This window comes from Elaeis guineensis, chromosome 10 (assembly GCF_000442705.2).
Source record: "Elaeis guineensis isolate ETL-2024a chromosome 10, EG11, whole genome shotgun sequence".
Classification (NCBI taxonomy): domain Eukaryota; kingdom Viridiplantae; phylum Streptophyta; class Magnoliopsida; order Arecales; family Arecaceae; genus Elaeis; species Elaeis guineensis.
Window position 1 is genome coordinate 33023992 of NC_026002.2, and position 16393 is coordinate 33040384.

General features: G+C 38.6%; 1 protein-coding gene across 1 annotated transcript; it reads right to left on the reverse strand.

Annotated features, from left to right (window-relative positions):
* Positions 1-912: 912 nt before the first annotated feature.
* LOC105052736 (nudix hydrolase 16, mitochondrial) lies at positions 913-16059 on the reverse strand. Its single transcript, XM_019853251.3, has 4 exons — positions 15643-16059; positions 14108-14222; positions 3601-3684; positions 913-1405 (listed from the first exon to the last, which is right to left on the reverse strand). The coding sequence occupies exons 1-4, from the start codon at positions 15711-15713 to the stop codon at positions 1112-1114; spliced, it is 564 nt and encodes a 187-aa protein (XP_019708810.1). The 5' UTR covers positions 15714-16059; the 3' UTR covers positions 913-1111.
* Between the last annotated feature and the right edge of the window lie 334 nt (positions 16060-16393).

The window sequence follows — 16393 nt, forward strand, 5'->3', positions numbered from 1 at the left end:
TTTAGAGTGAAACCAGATGGCCAATAATGTGTTTGCAAGATCATTTTAAAACATTCTAGCTCCGATTCAAATTAGAATAAAGGTATTGATTAGGATTTAATCATCCAGGATCCTTGTAGTAAACTTGATGCCACTTCTTCATTATATCAGAAATTTAAAAACTTACACAGGATCAGTGTGAACAATTGCTTATATGACCTTAGCCTAGCATGATCCTGTCCAGTCTGAAGTTTCTAGGACAGACCTGAAAATATATGAGGCTTAATAACTAGTTGGGTGTAAATTTTGAAACTAAATATGGTTACCCTGTTCATTTTTCTGTAGAATCAGATTATTCAGAAATCAGAACATCAAGATTAAGTATACGTTAATGATCATAGGTACACATGAAGACAGGCAATTCCAGTTTTAGGACAACAGTTTAGACTCGATCCGCTCCAGCATGTAGGCAACTAGATCTCCTGCCAGTGGATAATATACACTGACCTATACATCAAGAATTCCAAGGGTTGCTTAATTTCCACTTGGACTGCAAAATTATTGGTGCCACTGCTCCTGTCATTACATATTTACATTCTTGCAAGCTTACAAATGCACATCTTAGTTCGTAAGTAAATCACATGGTCCTACAAATTAAATTCTGCGAACACTAAAACTGCATTTAACCGAGAGAGAGACGCAATTGAGACAGATGCAGAAATAAATTGGTTAAAGATGCTTCCAATCTTTTCTTGGATCAAATGACCAAGCTTGTGCAAGAGACAATTTTATCATGAGAATCATCAGACGACATACAAGAGGAGCACAGGCATTCATCCACAAGCATGTTTATTGGAGTCAAAAAAGCATATTGCAAAAACATCAACAGTCAGGCAGAACAAGTCCAACTAGCATGATGTCAACAGCTAAACATCAGAAGAGCACTGGTGTGTGTTGTCTCTGGATCTTCTTTAAACAAAAGGGGAAAAAATGTGCAAATACATCCAAAGTCAGCAGTACATATTCAAATAAGAAGAGGTTAAAAAGTAAACATCTGGATATTGGTGTTGTTTTTGTATCTTCATGGAAAAAAAAGGGGAAAAAAAAAAAGCCTAGGACTCAGAGAGCTTGGTCATCTTGCTGGGGTGGAACTGATGGGGCCAGGATGATCCTCTTCGGCACTCATCATTTTATTGGCATGCCACTTTGAGAATCCCTCAAGAAGGGCTTCCCGCATCCATGGATGCCTACATTGCTCCCCAGCTTCAGGAATGGTAAGCCATCTCCGATGGCGTGTGCTTTGTTCTGGCCATGAGCCGAGCTCCTCCTTGACATGCATAGCAAACATTGCAGCTTTGCACAAGCCTTCTGGGCTGAACTCATCTTGATGACTTTTGCTTTTGAAGTAATAGAATCCCAAAAATTCCTGAGATGGAAGCACGAACCAGTTTGCAACTCAAACAACAAAAGAAGAAAAGTTTATAGAATCCCTTCAAGAAAAAACAAGGGAGTTTGCAGAACCAAATAAACAAAACTTGGGCATCGCATGAAGGAAAACATCAGTAATAAATATAAAACCTTCTTTATGGTGAGAAAAAGGGGAGAGTCAGCAAAGCCTTGTCACAAACTCCTAAGTTGAACATCATTAAATCAATGTATTTCAATATTAAAAGTACGGACTATTTAATACTTCATTGTAATTTCTTCCCAAGCTCTTGCTCAAGTAAATAGCTTCATATCTACTTAAGCAAATAGCTAGCAGCCATCATCCCTTTATCTAATATATTCTGACTCAAGTAACAAGTAAACATAAGAAAAACCAACAAGCCTTATTAGAACTGATTTATTAACTCTTTTCATTCTTCATAACTCAATAATATATAGGTTCTAGGGGTACTGCCACTTTGAGTTGAGCTTTCATAAAAACTCCTTCCTTGAAACTTCCATCTACATTTGATCCCTCCACCTGCTCCACCCTCTTATCCTTGATCTTTTAAAAGAGATCAAAACTGCTTTCTATACTCAGGATCCTCAAATTTTCAGTAATCTCTAAACCATCTCAACTAGGGTGACACACACTTACTCTTGTTGATCCTTTATATCTCCCTTAAATTTTACTGTGCCTCACAGTACTCAGCGCTGCAAAACAATGATCACTAAAACTCATTTAATATGGGTCTTTTTAATATGCAAATCATTATTTGGGCCTTTTTAATGTTGTTAATATTTTCCCCTTAATTTTGAACATATTCCATCAGATTCAAACCAGATCAGAGGCAATCCAAGTCTGAACAAGCAACCCAAAAAATCTGATTTATCCCATCTGACAATCCAAACATTCAGCTTTAGTTCAACCTTGATCGAGTTATGTAAAGAAATGGATACCCGATGGTGGTGGCTGGTGCAGGACCCAAGGTTTGGAGGCATCAGATGGTGGAGACTGGAGAGGAAGACATGGAAAGCAAGGACTGAAGTTTGGGTTGGGAAGTTAGGTGGTTTATATGTATATGGTATGCCAATGTTTAGTCTTAATAAAATCATCATAGAGATATAGTCAACTCCAATCCAAATTCAGTCCGTTACCAGATACTTGAGAGGTTACCAGATCCAACACCCCCTTCTATATATTAATATTATGAATCTGATTTTGATTCAAAATCAGATCCATTGATTGGCCTAGCTACAATGAGACAAACACCTAGAATGCGCTGCCTCCACTCTGTCCGCCCTGCATCTAATGTTTCTTCTACAGGTTCTAAAATTCTTCAATATCTTAATTGGATCCTGCAAGAAGCAACCATCTAATTAGCAGCCACCCCCATACAGTCAGAAATAGATTGTGCCAGCTGAAAGCTCCTAAACAAAGGATTATAGACCTACAACTTGTTTCTCACTTTCTCTATTATTAATTTTTCTCCTATCTGCAATTGATCAGTTCACAAGTATCTCTTTGTTCTTAATCCAAGAGAATAAAAAGAGTGCATACAAATAAATTCGTACCATATTTTACTGCCAGCCTACCAGCATAAGTGCCGAATCTGGTACTGCAGACCTTGATATATATCATAGTGTAATCAAATGTTAAATATTCAGGTCTTGTTTAACACATTGGTTCATCAGCTGGGCTAATATAGTTTGCCCTGAATAGTGTCTTCGCTCAAGCCAAAATTGATAAAATACTTTAAGAAATCCTAAAATATTATAAATAACAAACACTATTCAGCATATGCCACTATATGAGTACCTCACAACAGTGTATTCCATAGTATATCAAAAGGCTCTACAAATCACAGGAAAATGCTAATAATTTTATAATGGCTGAAAATTTCAAGAAGAAAAATTACATCACTTGGCTTTGAATCTTCATTATTAAAACTTTGCTAAGATTAACCTGCAGGGAAATAAAAAGAGAATCCTATCTAGGCTTTCTAGGTAATTGAATTTCAGCGTTGAGCTAATTAAAGCTAATAATTTATAACATATTAGTGTCGCATATATAGTGAGCAACATTCATGTAAAATAATTAAAATTATTATATCTATTTTCACATATATAACATATTCATACAAGTAGATCACAAAGGTGCACTGCAGGAAGAAAGAATAGCAATAACATTGATACCATTATATCCCCTCGAACTCCTGCTTCTTCAAGAGCTTCTCTTACAGCAGCCTCTTCAACAGTTTCATCATTTTCCCATCCTCCCTGTAAAGACAAGATAATTAGAATATAAAATTAGAGCATCCTCAAAAGTAAGAAAAGTCAAAACAAGAAACTAAAAAGAAATACCCATGCATGTGAATGACAACGACAAGACCGCAAGGATGAGAAACATAATGATAACCAATGCCCGCTGTACCGATATCAGACCCCGTACCGATGGCGGACCGGTATGGTACGATACCAGTACCATATTGTACCGACATATGGTACGCTTCAGCGTACCGGTTCAGTACCGGTATTTTTTTTTTGTTTTGTTTTTTTTTTGTGTTCAAATTATTAATTCATAAATACAACCCCAAAATTACATTATATTGCATATATTGACATATTTGGGTTCAATTTTTGAGTTCGGTAGCGGTACAGGGACTCTTGATCCAAAATTTCAAATATATATTTATTTACATTATATTACAACTATATCATCCTAAAATTAAAAAGAAAATATATAAATGTGCATTAAAATATATCTAAATTTTTAAAGTACAAAGCACAAAGAATGATATACTAACCTCAAGATCTGCTCTACATCTAATTTCTCGTCAAGTGTCTGTGACGCTCGTAAATATCTGGATCATTAGCATAATCTGGAGGAACATCAGTCCAACCCTCTAACCAAGACGCACTGTACTCTTGAATATTCATCCCATAAAGCATCCTCTCTGAATTGTAAGACATCTCAGATCTCTCATTCAAACTCTGGCTCTGAGAAGTATCCTCAGGATGATAGTATGGCTGTAGAGGAGCCCATCCGAATATGTCGGTAGCAAAATCTGATCCGTAAAATACTCCAAGCTGCATAGAGTAATAACCACTAGAAGACGATGCCTCGGATGCACCATATCCATATGGATCATAAGGTAGCTGCAGATAATAGAATCCATAATGCGAGGATGATCCAGATACATCCATAGATCCTATTCCACGTGCAAAATCGTCTACAGCTGCATCATGTTCTGGACGATCTCTAGGAGCCTGTCGTCTATATGAAATCGACTCCCCACGGTCTCTACCGACTCGTCCACCATGATCCTTATCTTGTATGGCATGTGTAAACTAGGATTCATCGGTGAATCAAATATCACCCTACGGTTGTGTCTCATAAACAGTGATCTCCTGTCCTCCAGTTCCTCTCTGATCATCAGATCCATGACTACCACTACCAATATCATCATCACTCTCTCTGATCTCTGAATCTGAATCAGATTGCTCCTGTACTCTCGAGAGTGGTGCACGTGCAAGTGTCTTTTCTTTTCCCCCTTGTGCCCCTCTGTGACTGAGTTTTCCGTGATTGGAAAGATGGATGTCTTCTTGCTGACTGCCGAGTTCGTCTCAATATTTGTCGCTCAAACCTATGCGAGGATGTATCGGACATCGAGTCATGTGATGAATGAGTCCCCTGTGTCTCCTTATGCTATGACTGATCAGCTGGAACCTTATGTGAAATATTTATTTCTGCCCATTGTCCTGGATCCACCCTGATCTCCCTAGCTACCACACTGGCTGGTCGTGGAAGAGACCCGGCTCATCAAGCTCTGGCTTCTGCTGCTGACCTGCAAGCCATCCGATGATCGGATCGTCGTCCTCGTCAGCATAATCAGCTAATGTCGGATCAGTGTACTTTAGTTGTACTTCCTTCTGAATATATTTTAGCCTCAACCTCAGATTATAGTGAACATATACAAGATCATTGAAGCATTTTTGTGTCAAACGATTTTTTTGTTTGCTGTGGATAAGGACAAAAATCGATCAATTGCGCTCATAGCCACTAGCAGAGACTGTTTGAGAAAGAATACGGACAGCCACACCTCTATTCTGCGGACATTCCAAAATAAATCCACCATTCAGTTGCAACCTACCTGGGCTATCACTAAAAGACAACCCAAATGTTGCCTCTCAGATAGACAACCCACCTGGGCTGTCACTAAAAGACAGCCCAAGCCCCACACCACTGCCCCCCCTTTTTTCACGTGAAGTGTCGGTACGGTTCGGTTCAACGCCGAACCGAACCGTACCGATCCATACTGCCCGATTTTGGACGGTATGGAGCCGAATCGCACGGAACCACCCGGTTCGGTGCGGTTCGAAGTGTTTTTTCAAAAAAAATGGCTGAACCAGATCGACGGCCAGTACGCCCCGTCTGGGTGGATCAACCCGGTATGGCGAACCTTGGTACTGATAACAATGTTATAGGACTTCAGAATAAAATTACCACACCACAAACCACATGTAAAAAGGCCCTTACAAATATCATGACTTAGCAAGAAAACAAAGAACAGTTTAGCAAGCAAGAATCTGCAAAAAAAATAGAAGTAAAAATCTGAACACAAGATTGTGGGAGCATCAAAATTGACGGAAAGGATATATGTCATAGAGTATATTGAAGTGAAAAAAATATCTCCCTTTCTCTTATCTTTAGCTGCTTCTTGGTTACTATGGACATCATACTTCATCTACCACTATTTAGGACTTGGTCTACCACAACTCAGGAGTTGGCCAAAAAATTTGATAATATGTTTTCACTTGGTGAGGCAACCCAAACCATGGCTCATAGAGATAACAGGAAAAACTTATGCAGGAAAATGGAAGCCCAAGAAATAGCATATGAAGGTTTGAAACTCGTTCTAAAACAAAAGGTAGTCCAAAATTAATAAGGTTTCAAAGTTCAAAAGCAACAGATTGGTCATTATTTAAATTAAGGTTTAGGTCGACCAACCTCCACCAGCAGCTGGACATGGCAGGAATAATAATTTACCCTAATCTCATAGAGAAGAACTATAAAAATGCTTGCTTCCATCACCATAACTGGAGTCTCTATGATGGAACAGTAATTTTGCTTGGTTATCATGCTGCAGCGGGCAATTAAAAAATCTAAGAATCACAGAGATATGCACCTACCACAAAGAAGGGCGGCAAATGGGTCATGTTGGATCAGTTGTTGCATCCAATCCATATAAGAATCACAAGAAGAATTCAAATCCAAGCCTAATTCATACCTGTATGGGTCAGGTAGGGTAAAGTTTTAATATATTTTTATTAATCTACACACTGGTTGTTTAATTATATCATAAATATATTACACAAGAACACAACAATTGAACTACTAAAAGAAAAAATGGCTACTTAAATTCAAGGAAGATTGTGTACAATATATAACATGAGTTTCAGGTCAGGTACAGAATGGGTCAATTAGTGATCCAAATTCTATCCATATTTGAAACAGGTTCTGTTTTCCTAAGCCTAGTCCAAGTAATTTCAGTTCAAATTGGACCAGGCGATGTTTGGGTTGGTTACAGATCAAAAGCAGGTCAATCTAGTCAAGCAAAACAAAAATTTAAGTGCTGCTAGCATGGACCAATGGCCAAAACAGCTTCTGCCGTGCCATGCTGGGACCTAAAAAAGAAGGGAAAAAGGGCATAAGAGACTCTTGGTACCTATGGTACCTAGCCATATCAACCAGAGCAGTACTGGCACAAGTTGATACCTGCAGGGTTTTTGATACAGGTCACCACTACTTGACACCAAGTAGAAAACCTAATATTCAGCAGTACCAACCCAGTGTTAGATGTTAGAACTAGCCTGGCATGGGCCAGCTCACTGTTCCATGCCAACAGTGACCTTTTAGATATTTTAGTTGCAAGTGATTCTTCTCATGGTTGGATTAGCTTAGAAATGATACTAGTGCCTCCCAAAACTTTCTCTGAGCTTCAGCTAGGACTTTGTGGTTTACTCTTTAGCTAACAACTGTACACTTGAATTGGTTTCAAATGTTATATAAGGAAACAATTAGGTGGGTCAAGCTTATCCTAATGTAACCTCTTCTTTATGGTAGACCATGATGATTAGCAACTTATTCAGTGGATGAAAAATGATTGTTTGAGCTAGAAGGATTTTTTGATGGATATAAAACATCTCCCTTTCTTCAATTTCTTCTGCTCACCTATCTATCTCAAGTTTCTAAATTATCACTTTTGAAACCATCCTCTTAAATGTTCATTCAATACAAAAACAAAAAATCATCATTGCTATGGATATTAAGAGAGAGATGTTTGCTAAGATGATACAAACATCACTGGACATATTCATCGAAAGGCCCAAATCATGGTCTACTGAGATGGTGAACCTTGGCCCAGATATTCCTAAGCTTGTAGATAATATCTGGCTAAAGATCTAGTTTTTCTTTCCTTATTATTTTCCTCTAGACTAGAAGAAAATAAAAAAACTTTTAGAGTAGTGATCCACCAAAGCATGTTAAAACACAACCTAAGATTAAAAAAATAGTACTTATCTGTCTTCCAAAATTTGTTGGTTGTGCATCATCTTATAAAGTAAAGAGTATTAGATATTCTACTTCACAAAAATTCATAAATTCTACAGTTTCGGGAAAAAATGCAATGAGGGTAAAGAAACCTTGTTATGGAGTCTATGTTCACAGGAGATGCAAACTGACGATTAGAACAGAATGGCATAGATGTTCTAAAAGATGATGGCAACTAAAAAGAGTATGCAATATGATCACTAATAGGAAAAAAATGAATCAAAAACTTCATTTTGAATAAAATAATAGGACAAATAAGATTATGATTTGAAGCAAATCTTCTAACACAATCAAATAGCAATTACCAAATTATTGTGAAGCATCAATTCCTCCAAGAGATAATACAAAATCATTTAATTTACAATGACATTCATCCAGATGCATGAATCCACCTCAGCATTTTATTATCTATGATATTCATTTATGTGAAGCCTCACTCATATAAATCACAGTATTACCGGCAGATATTTTCTAAGGGTGCCAAAATATGACCCGATCCGCCAGCCCGACCCGCCATAAGCAGGTTTGGGTTTAGATTAAACAGGTTTGGATTATAAACAGGTCGACCTGTTTAATCCATTTATTAAATGGATCGGATTTGGGTTTAAATTTTTCAACCTGCCCAATCTGTTTAACCCGTTTATAATTTTTATTTAAAATATTTGAGATATGGGCTTGTGATAAAATTTAAGCTGTCCATTTGAATTCAGATCCGCGGTGCTCCACAAATTTTAGGCATGGCCACCGAGAGTCCCAAAAGCTGCCTCCCGTCTCCCCAAAATCCCTCCTTGTGCTCCTCCTCCCATAACGCGCCTCCGCCTCCTCCAGCGGCCCACCACACTATCCAACATAGGGGTGGCAAACGGATCGGATCGATCATAAATGGATCGGATCAGAAAATGATCAACCCAAAACCGACCTGTTTATTAAACGGATCAAAAATTCAAACCTGAACCCGACCTGTTTATTAAACAGGTAATCCGATCCGATCCGTTAACCCGTTTATTAAATAGGTCAAATTAGGTTAAACGGATTAAACAGGTTAAACAAGTTAAACAGATCGGATTAAATGGATCAGAAACAGGTTAAACAGGTTAAATGGATTATCTGACTCAACCCAACCTAAATATTAAACGGGTTAAACGGGTCAGATATCTAAAATCCATATCCGATCTAATTATTAAACAGGTTAAACGGGTCGATCCGTTTATAATCCGAACCCGTTTAGCTTAAACCCAAACCTGTTTATGGCGGGTCGAACATGGGTCGGGTTGGCGGGTCGAATCATATTTTGCCAGCCCTAATCCAACACACCGTGGCAGGGTGCGGCTTCGCCATCCAATCTCCCCCATCTGTACCCCCGCCTCCTCTGGCTACCCCTTGTATCTCACCAATACTCTAGGTCCCGTGGCTAGGGTTTTCCGCATTCTTCCCCTCCCTTTCTTTCTTCTCTGCCGCCGTTGTTCTAGAGACTGCCGAGGTCGAGTTCCGCACTTCGGCCAGGCTTGCCGCTTGCCGAAGGGGAAGGAACCGGAGGTCAAGGAGGCAGTAGGGCGTCGACCGGAGGTGCTCCCCAACGCCACCACCTATTCCATCGTCAAATCCCTCTTCCAGGTTCACTCTCTCCTCTCCCTTCTTGATGACAACGGCCTTTCCCTCTCCAGCCACTCCGTCGCTGTGCACGCCGTCCGCTTCCCCTACTCCTACTACTACTGCTCCAACAGCCAGCGCCTAGTGGACGACGCCACCGTGGTCCACTACGCCCATGTGGTGGCGACCGAGAGCTTGGTGGAGGAGACCGCGGTGAAGTTCGAAACAGAGCGTTGAAGCTGGAGGTGGCCAAGAGAGCTCCGATCGGATGGAGCCGGAGGCGGTGAGAGCGCGGTCGAATGGAGATGCGGTAAGGGCGGTCGAGCGGAGATGCGGCGAAGGCGGTTGGCAGAGACCAACAGGTTTTTATTTTTTTTATTTTTTTAAAATAGGTTGTAAACGGGTTGGATTTTATTGTTTTTTTAATTGAATTATAATCGGGTTGTAAACAGGTTAGATCAGGTAACCCATTTATTAAATAGGTCAGGTTCGGGTTTTAAAGTCTGACCTGTTTATTTAAATAGATCGAGTCCAGATTCAGAGTTTTTGGACTCGACCCGTATTTGATCCGACCCATTTATATATCCGATCCGACCCAATTGCTACCCCTAATATTTTCATACTAAAAACCAAAAATATATTTGCCCAATAATGGACCAGCGGTCCTCCTACATCACTTCTAGCCTACATAATTCTCTAGATTTTCATGAACTAGCCTGCTTCATAAATTACAGCCAACCAAGGATAAGCCCAAATGTTTGCAGCTTTGACAAGATCCTCAGAAGTCCAAGTAACCCATTTGGTATCTTGAAATAGAGACTCAACAAACAAGCCAGAGCACCTCGACTTCAGCAATTCATTGCAAATGACTTGTAGAGCACAGTTTTACATGAACTCAATAGTACAAAATATGTAAGGTGGTCTTTTGTGATTTATAATGTTCAGGAAAATTTTAATAGTGCATTAGCATGCTCCTTCCAGCTAAATTGAGTCCAAGAAACTCATTTGCAATCTCAAATTGGAGACCCAACAAAGACGCCAGAGCACCTCAGCTTCAGCAATTAATTCCAGATTGACTTGTAGAGTCCAGTTTTACAAGAAACCCATTAGTACAAAATATGCAAGGTGGCCATTATGATCCATAACTCTTCAGGAAAATTTTAATGGTGTCCTATTGTGCATCTTCCAGATAAATTGATCCTAAAGTTAAGCAGGTCACTTGAATGCCTGTTCACTCAGGATTAAGGGTGGAAATAGGCCAGGCCAGGCCAGGCTTTGGCTTAAACAGGCCAGGCCTGTATTGTAAAATACTAGCCTGAGCCTGGCCTGTTGGACTGGTTCAGGCTTAAAATGAGGCTCGGCCTGACTTGTTTTGCAAAATAAAAAAGCCTGGCCTGGCCTGAAAGCCTATTTAAAAAGACTCTTCCGTCTTCTTGATTCTCAAAAGGACTAAGATAATTAGATATTGATGGATAAGATCAATAATTAATTAATTATATATATTAATAAAATAATAATTTTTATTAAATTATATATATATACAATTTATACAGGCCAGTCTGCAGGTTTTCAGACCAGGCTTTGGAATTTTAGGCCTGATCTATTTATTTAAACAGGCCTTTTTAAAAGCCTATACCTGGCTTATTTAGATAAATAGGTCAGGCCAGGCCAGGCCGACAGCAGACCAGGCCGTAGGCCCCTGACAGGCCGCCTGGCCTATTTCCATCCCTACTCAGGATATATGCTACATTGCACCAAAAGTTAGAAATACAACAAAAAACATAAGAATGAAAAAAGAGATCCTTCAGTCAAGGTAAATTTTTGAAAATGTTGGGCTGAGTTTCAAGTAGTTGTGTCAGGTACAAAGAAGAACAATTTAATAAAAAGGAAACCAAAGAATTCTAAAAGAGAGCAAGCGAATGAAAGTAAAATATTAAATAAAAGTCAATAGCTACCTTAGGAGCCACTTTGGTGCATGGTTGCCAAAAATATGGGATATCCCACTCAAGCGAAAATTTGTAGAAAGGAAACAGGGAAGTGAAGAAGCAAGTGAGAACAAGAAAGCTATCCACCCTGCATTCCATATCTCCAAGATACCAGAAACCATCAAAAAGGTGATTTCTGGTATCAAGGGCCTACCCAATCCCTCAGACTTCACTTCACCCTCCCCCATCTCCTCACCTCTACAGATTCCATGCTTATGTATTAAGATATCATAAGGATGTGGTAGACACATATCCAAACAGCCCCTGAGTAAATTCATTTCAGTACAACTAATGACACTTGAATATTTACAGCTATTTTGCCCTGATAAACTGAAATGTGCACTTAAAACATTGAAAGCAAAGAACAATAGTGGTGTCCCCTGCTTGCAAGAACTAGCTCATAGCATCAATTTCAAACAAAATTACTTCACAGATGTATAAAGGCCAGAGTACACTTAATGCTGTAACAACAATATAAGACAAAAATAATCTACAGTCAGTTTTAGTGAGTTTTGGCAGAAACTAGTTGAAACCACTGAAACTGCACCAAACTGACTGAAACTGACAAAATTGACCACAACCAGAAACTGAGGGTCAGTTTTGATTCGGTCTCGACAAAAACATATTGCTTTGGCTGAAACTCAAAATCTTGTTCGTTGTAATTAAAAATCAACTTGAACTGCAAGGGTAAGCAACAGTTTGATCCCTTCAAATTTTAAAAAGATAAACTAATCATATCACATGAAAGCATATTTGCAAATCTACAACCATTTAATACATGTAATATATATGAAATGCTGATCCTCAGAAATTCCTGATATGCTAAAATGTCATAGTCAGAAACTTACAAAGTGCCATGGTAGTAACTTTTTTTTTTGACTACCAGAGCTTCTTCTTATACATCTATATCAACTTGAAGCTGTGACGATATTTCGACATGTGATACTGGCTACTGACTATATCACATTTATTAACTTGAAGTTGTATTAAATCTTTTTTCATTACCGCAAGGCATAGAAGGGGAGGTCATAAGCACCTATACCGTAAAATCGAAGATGGATAGTCATATGCTAAAGATGTATAAGAACCTCCAATACACATATATCACATGCAAAACTAGTTGCAACTTAGTCAAGTAACAAGATCCAAAGGTATTAGTACTCTGTCCGCCTATTCTAATCCATCTGTAATTGATACCTAGGAAAAAATAAATAAATACATCGAAGATAATTCAGGGTGCTAGCTGTAAAATAATTTGTGTGAATAATTGTACATAACAGCAAGAAGTGAAGGATATGACACTTCAAGCGCTTTCCCCTTCATCAAACCTAATCATTCAAGAGACAGATAGAGGATTTGCATTCCAATCAATCACTTATTTGTGAAGGTACATGTAGTGAAAGTTGTCGCATTCTAGAATGTTATTTTATGGACAAGATAAGGTGAAATGAGTCAGACCAGAACCAACCCAATTTTGTCCAGATGCAAACCAATTTTAGGGCCAATCAAGTTGGGTCTCAGGAGACCTGCATGGCTCAGAGTGCAATCTGGTGAAGCTCATAACCAGCTCACTGGACCACACCAGACTTGAGCGGACAAAAATATATAGCTTAGGAACACATACATGCCAAACATGATAACCAACAAGAAAAGCAAGTGGGTTAATTTGAGGTTCAATTTGTAGATCTAAAATATGACGTAGGGTTAAGTTGGACTAGAGATTGCATCCCTGCATTTGCATGAATATGATAAGAAAACAAAAGGATTATAGAATGCAGGTGATCAAGGCAATGTTACCATCTGCGTTGAAAACAAGAGTGCAGGTGATCAAGGCAATGTTTTGAATTCAATTTGTGTATGTCCATTGCTCAAAAAAATCATGCACATTGATAATACTTAGACTCTTTTATCCAAAAAAGAATGGGACAAATGATCTTTCCTCTGCAACACATAAGTGAAACAAAAAATGCTAAATGCATGGAGATCCTAACCACACCACAAGCCTCAATTTATATTTCTAGATTTCTTCATATTTGGCATAGTCACTGCATTAAAGGAGTGGAAAGACAAGGACACTGCATTAAAGATCTTGGAGGATAAAGGAGAATTTAGTTTTCAGTAACCTTGTGAAGTTCTTTGTGATAACTAATAAATTAGTTGTAAACAATTAAATGCTCACCAAGAGAACGAAGCATATTCTAGTATGTTGCCACTTATTAAAGGAAAGGTAACGTGGTGAAACATTCATGCCTCATTTCAGGAATCAAGGTATCCTTACACATGCTCTCAGGTGACTAAGACATCAATCTATTTCTTCTATGTTGATGTCCATATTCCACTTTGAAGGGAATATTAGTATATACTCATAAAGACATAAGTACAGATGCACATAGGCATGTATACAACCCGACTGTTTGTCTAATAACAATTCTGTTTCTATTTTGCTTCTTTGTCTACCTTCCTCTTTTTAATTATTTGTTGTGATGATAACAATGTAGAGCTTGGAATATCATACCTTTGGAAACAGGAGGCCTGGTCCACTTTGTGAATTTATCATAAGAACTTCAACAATCTTCTTGGGCTTAGAGCCACAACTTTCATCACATTTTCTATATTTGAATGGTATACACCTGTGGAAAGTGAAATGTGTTAGAAAATATATTAGTAAAACTATATATAGCAGTCTAAATTAAAATTTCAAGAGCTTATATTCATAACAATGTGCAAATTTATTAAAAGTTTCGACCGTGCATCACCTACAAACTTAAACACTGGAGCATAATATAAAAATATGTCATTTGTAACCACTTTGTTCAATGTGACAAGAAAAACATCTCTAAAAAATTGTAAGCTTTATTACATTTTTCTGTGCACATAATATTACCAAGACTAGACTAGTTTGGACAATATTGTACCAATGCAAATTCATCAGGAGAACCTCATCATGGTGATGTAAATGTCCACCAATATCAACATGGTACCACAATTATTACCACAACCGCAATCATAAGCCGTTTCCAGAAATTTGGGTCTACCTCCATAATTTTAACATTGTGCATGTATTTTCCAGCACCGAGAATGTTTGGACCTTCCTTGTTTGAGCTAAATTAGGCATTGCATTATTATAATCAAGCAAGCCTTGCTGACATGCAGAGCCATATAATACCCTACAGAGACTAACTAATCATCAATCAGCAACACCACCATCTGCCTCAGTGATGTTTGCAGAATAACTAGAATGCTAAAAATAGCCACCTGATGCTACAAACTAAAGATTGTTTTGAACCCATGACGAGGTTCCATTCAACCTATAGTTAATTCAACATTGCAGGCAATCCTTCTTGAACTTGCTTTCCACCCAAACTCGAGAGTCTACACTCATCCTAGGCTTTCCGCTTGACCCATAATCATAAAACTCGCCAAAGAGGGCTTCAACACAAAAGGAACAAGATATCCATATCAGATTATAGTTCAAATCCCAACCACCTAATTTTTCTCCTTCACCAAACCATATCATTAAACCATGACAATGAAACAAAAGCCGAAATTGGTCAACTAAGATCTCACTTCACCCACATTCAACGCTCATCCACGAAAGCAAGGATATAAAATTAAAAGGTAACAACGATTATTAAAGAAGACAACATATATTATAAGAATGAGCAAAACAGTGGACTGTAAAGAATCAACCCTAAACAATCCATCAAAATCAATCAACCAATCTTCGAATCATATGTAATGTCGCCTTTGAAAAAGAAAAAACGACAGCGAAAGTGACAATCACAAAGATCATCATGTTGCAACCACCACAACAACAAGAACCACCCACAGCAGCGGCCCACGGTCAACAGCAAAAACAATCAATTTATTCACAAAAAAAAACCGTTGACTTAGAAAAATCGTATCCAATTAAATCGTTCATGCATGGATGCATTGAAAAGAAAACATGAAAAAGAAAAAAAATGAAGACAGAAAGCAGAATAATTTTTTTAAAATATATATATGTATACATATATAGGAATAAGGAGATGTATGGGGAGAGGGAGGGACCCGGCAACAAGGCGACAACCGGCCTCGTATCGCTGCTGATGTCGACCCGTGCGGGCCACCAAATCACACATGCTCTTCTCCCTTCTCACCCCCACCCCCTTCTCTCTCTCTCTCTCTCTCTCTCTCTCTCTCTCGCTCGCTCGCTCTCTTTATCCTTCTTTCCTTTTTCGAAGCAAGCGAAAGATATCTATTTCCATTCACTCTTCTCCTCTCGACATCCCGGAGAGACGCCAATGCAGCGGCAACGGCCACGGTAGAAGAAGGAAACTCCGAGGCGAGAAAAAAAGGAAGGGTGCCGAAAGGAACAGAGGGGAGATTAGGAGAAAGAAGTACAGAGAACGTCCAAAATATTAAGAAATAAATAATGGTAACAATAATAAATGATATCTCGAAAAGGCCTTTGGTGGGGGCCGCGGGTACTCGTAAAAGGTTCGGATAGAGGCCAAAAAGAGGAAGCTTTTTGGCTGCTCCCGCGTCCCTCGATGACGACCGAACCAAAGCCTCCGATGTTGAAAGAGTCTGTGGGGAGACTCACTGCGTGCCGCTTCCCTAGTCCCTACTACCTCTCTCCGCCCCATTTTTTTTCTCAAAAAAAAAAAAAAAATCTCCATCATTTTATTTATTTATTATTATTAAGATTAACATGATATAATCTGATCTTTGTCCTCACGGATTTGGCCTATCAATTTTATTTGTTTATCTTGTCCCTAAGGACCATTTAGAGTCCTACAAATAGAGCTGTATGCAATTC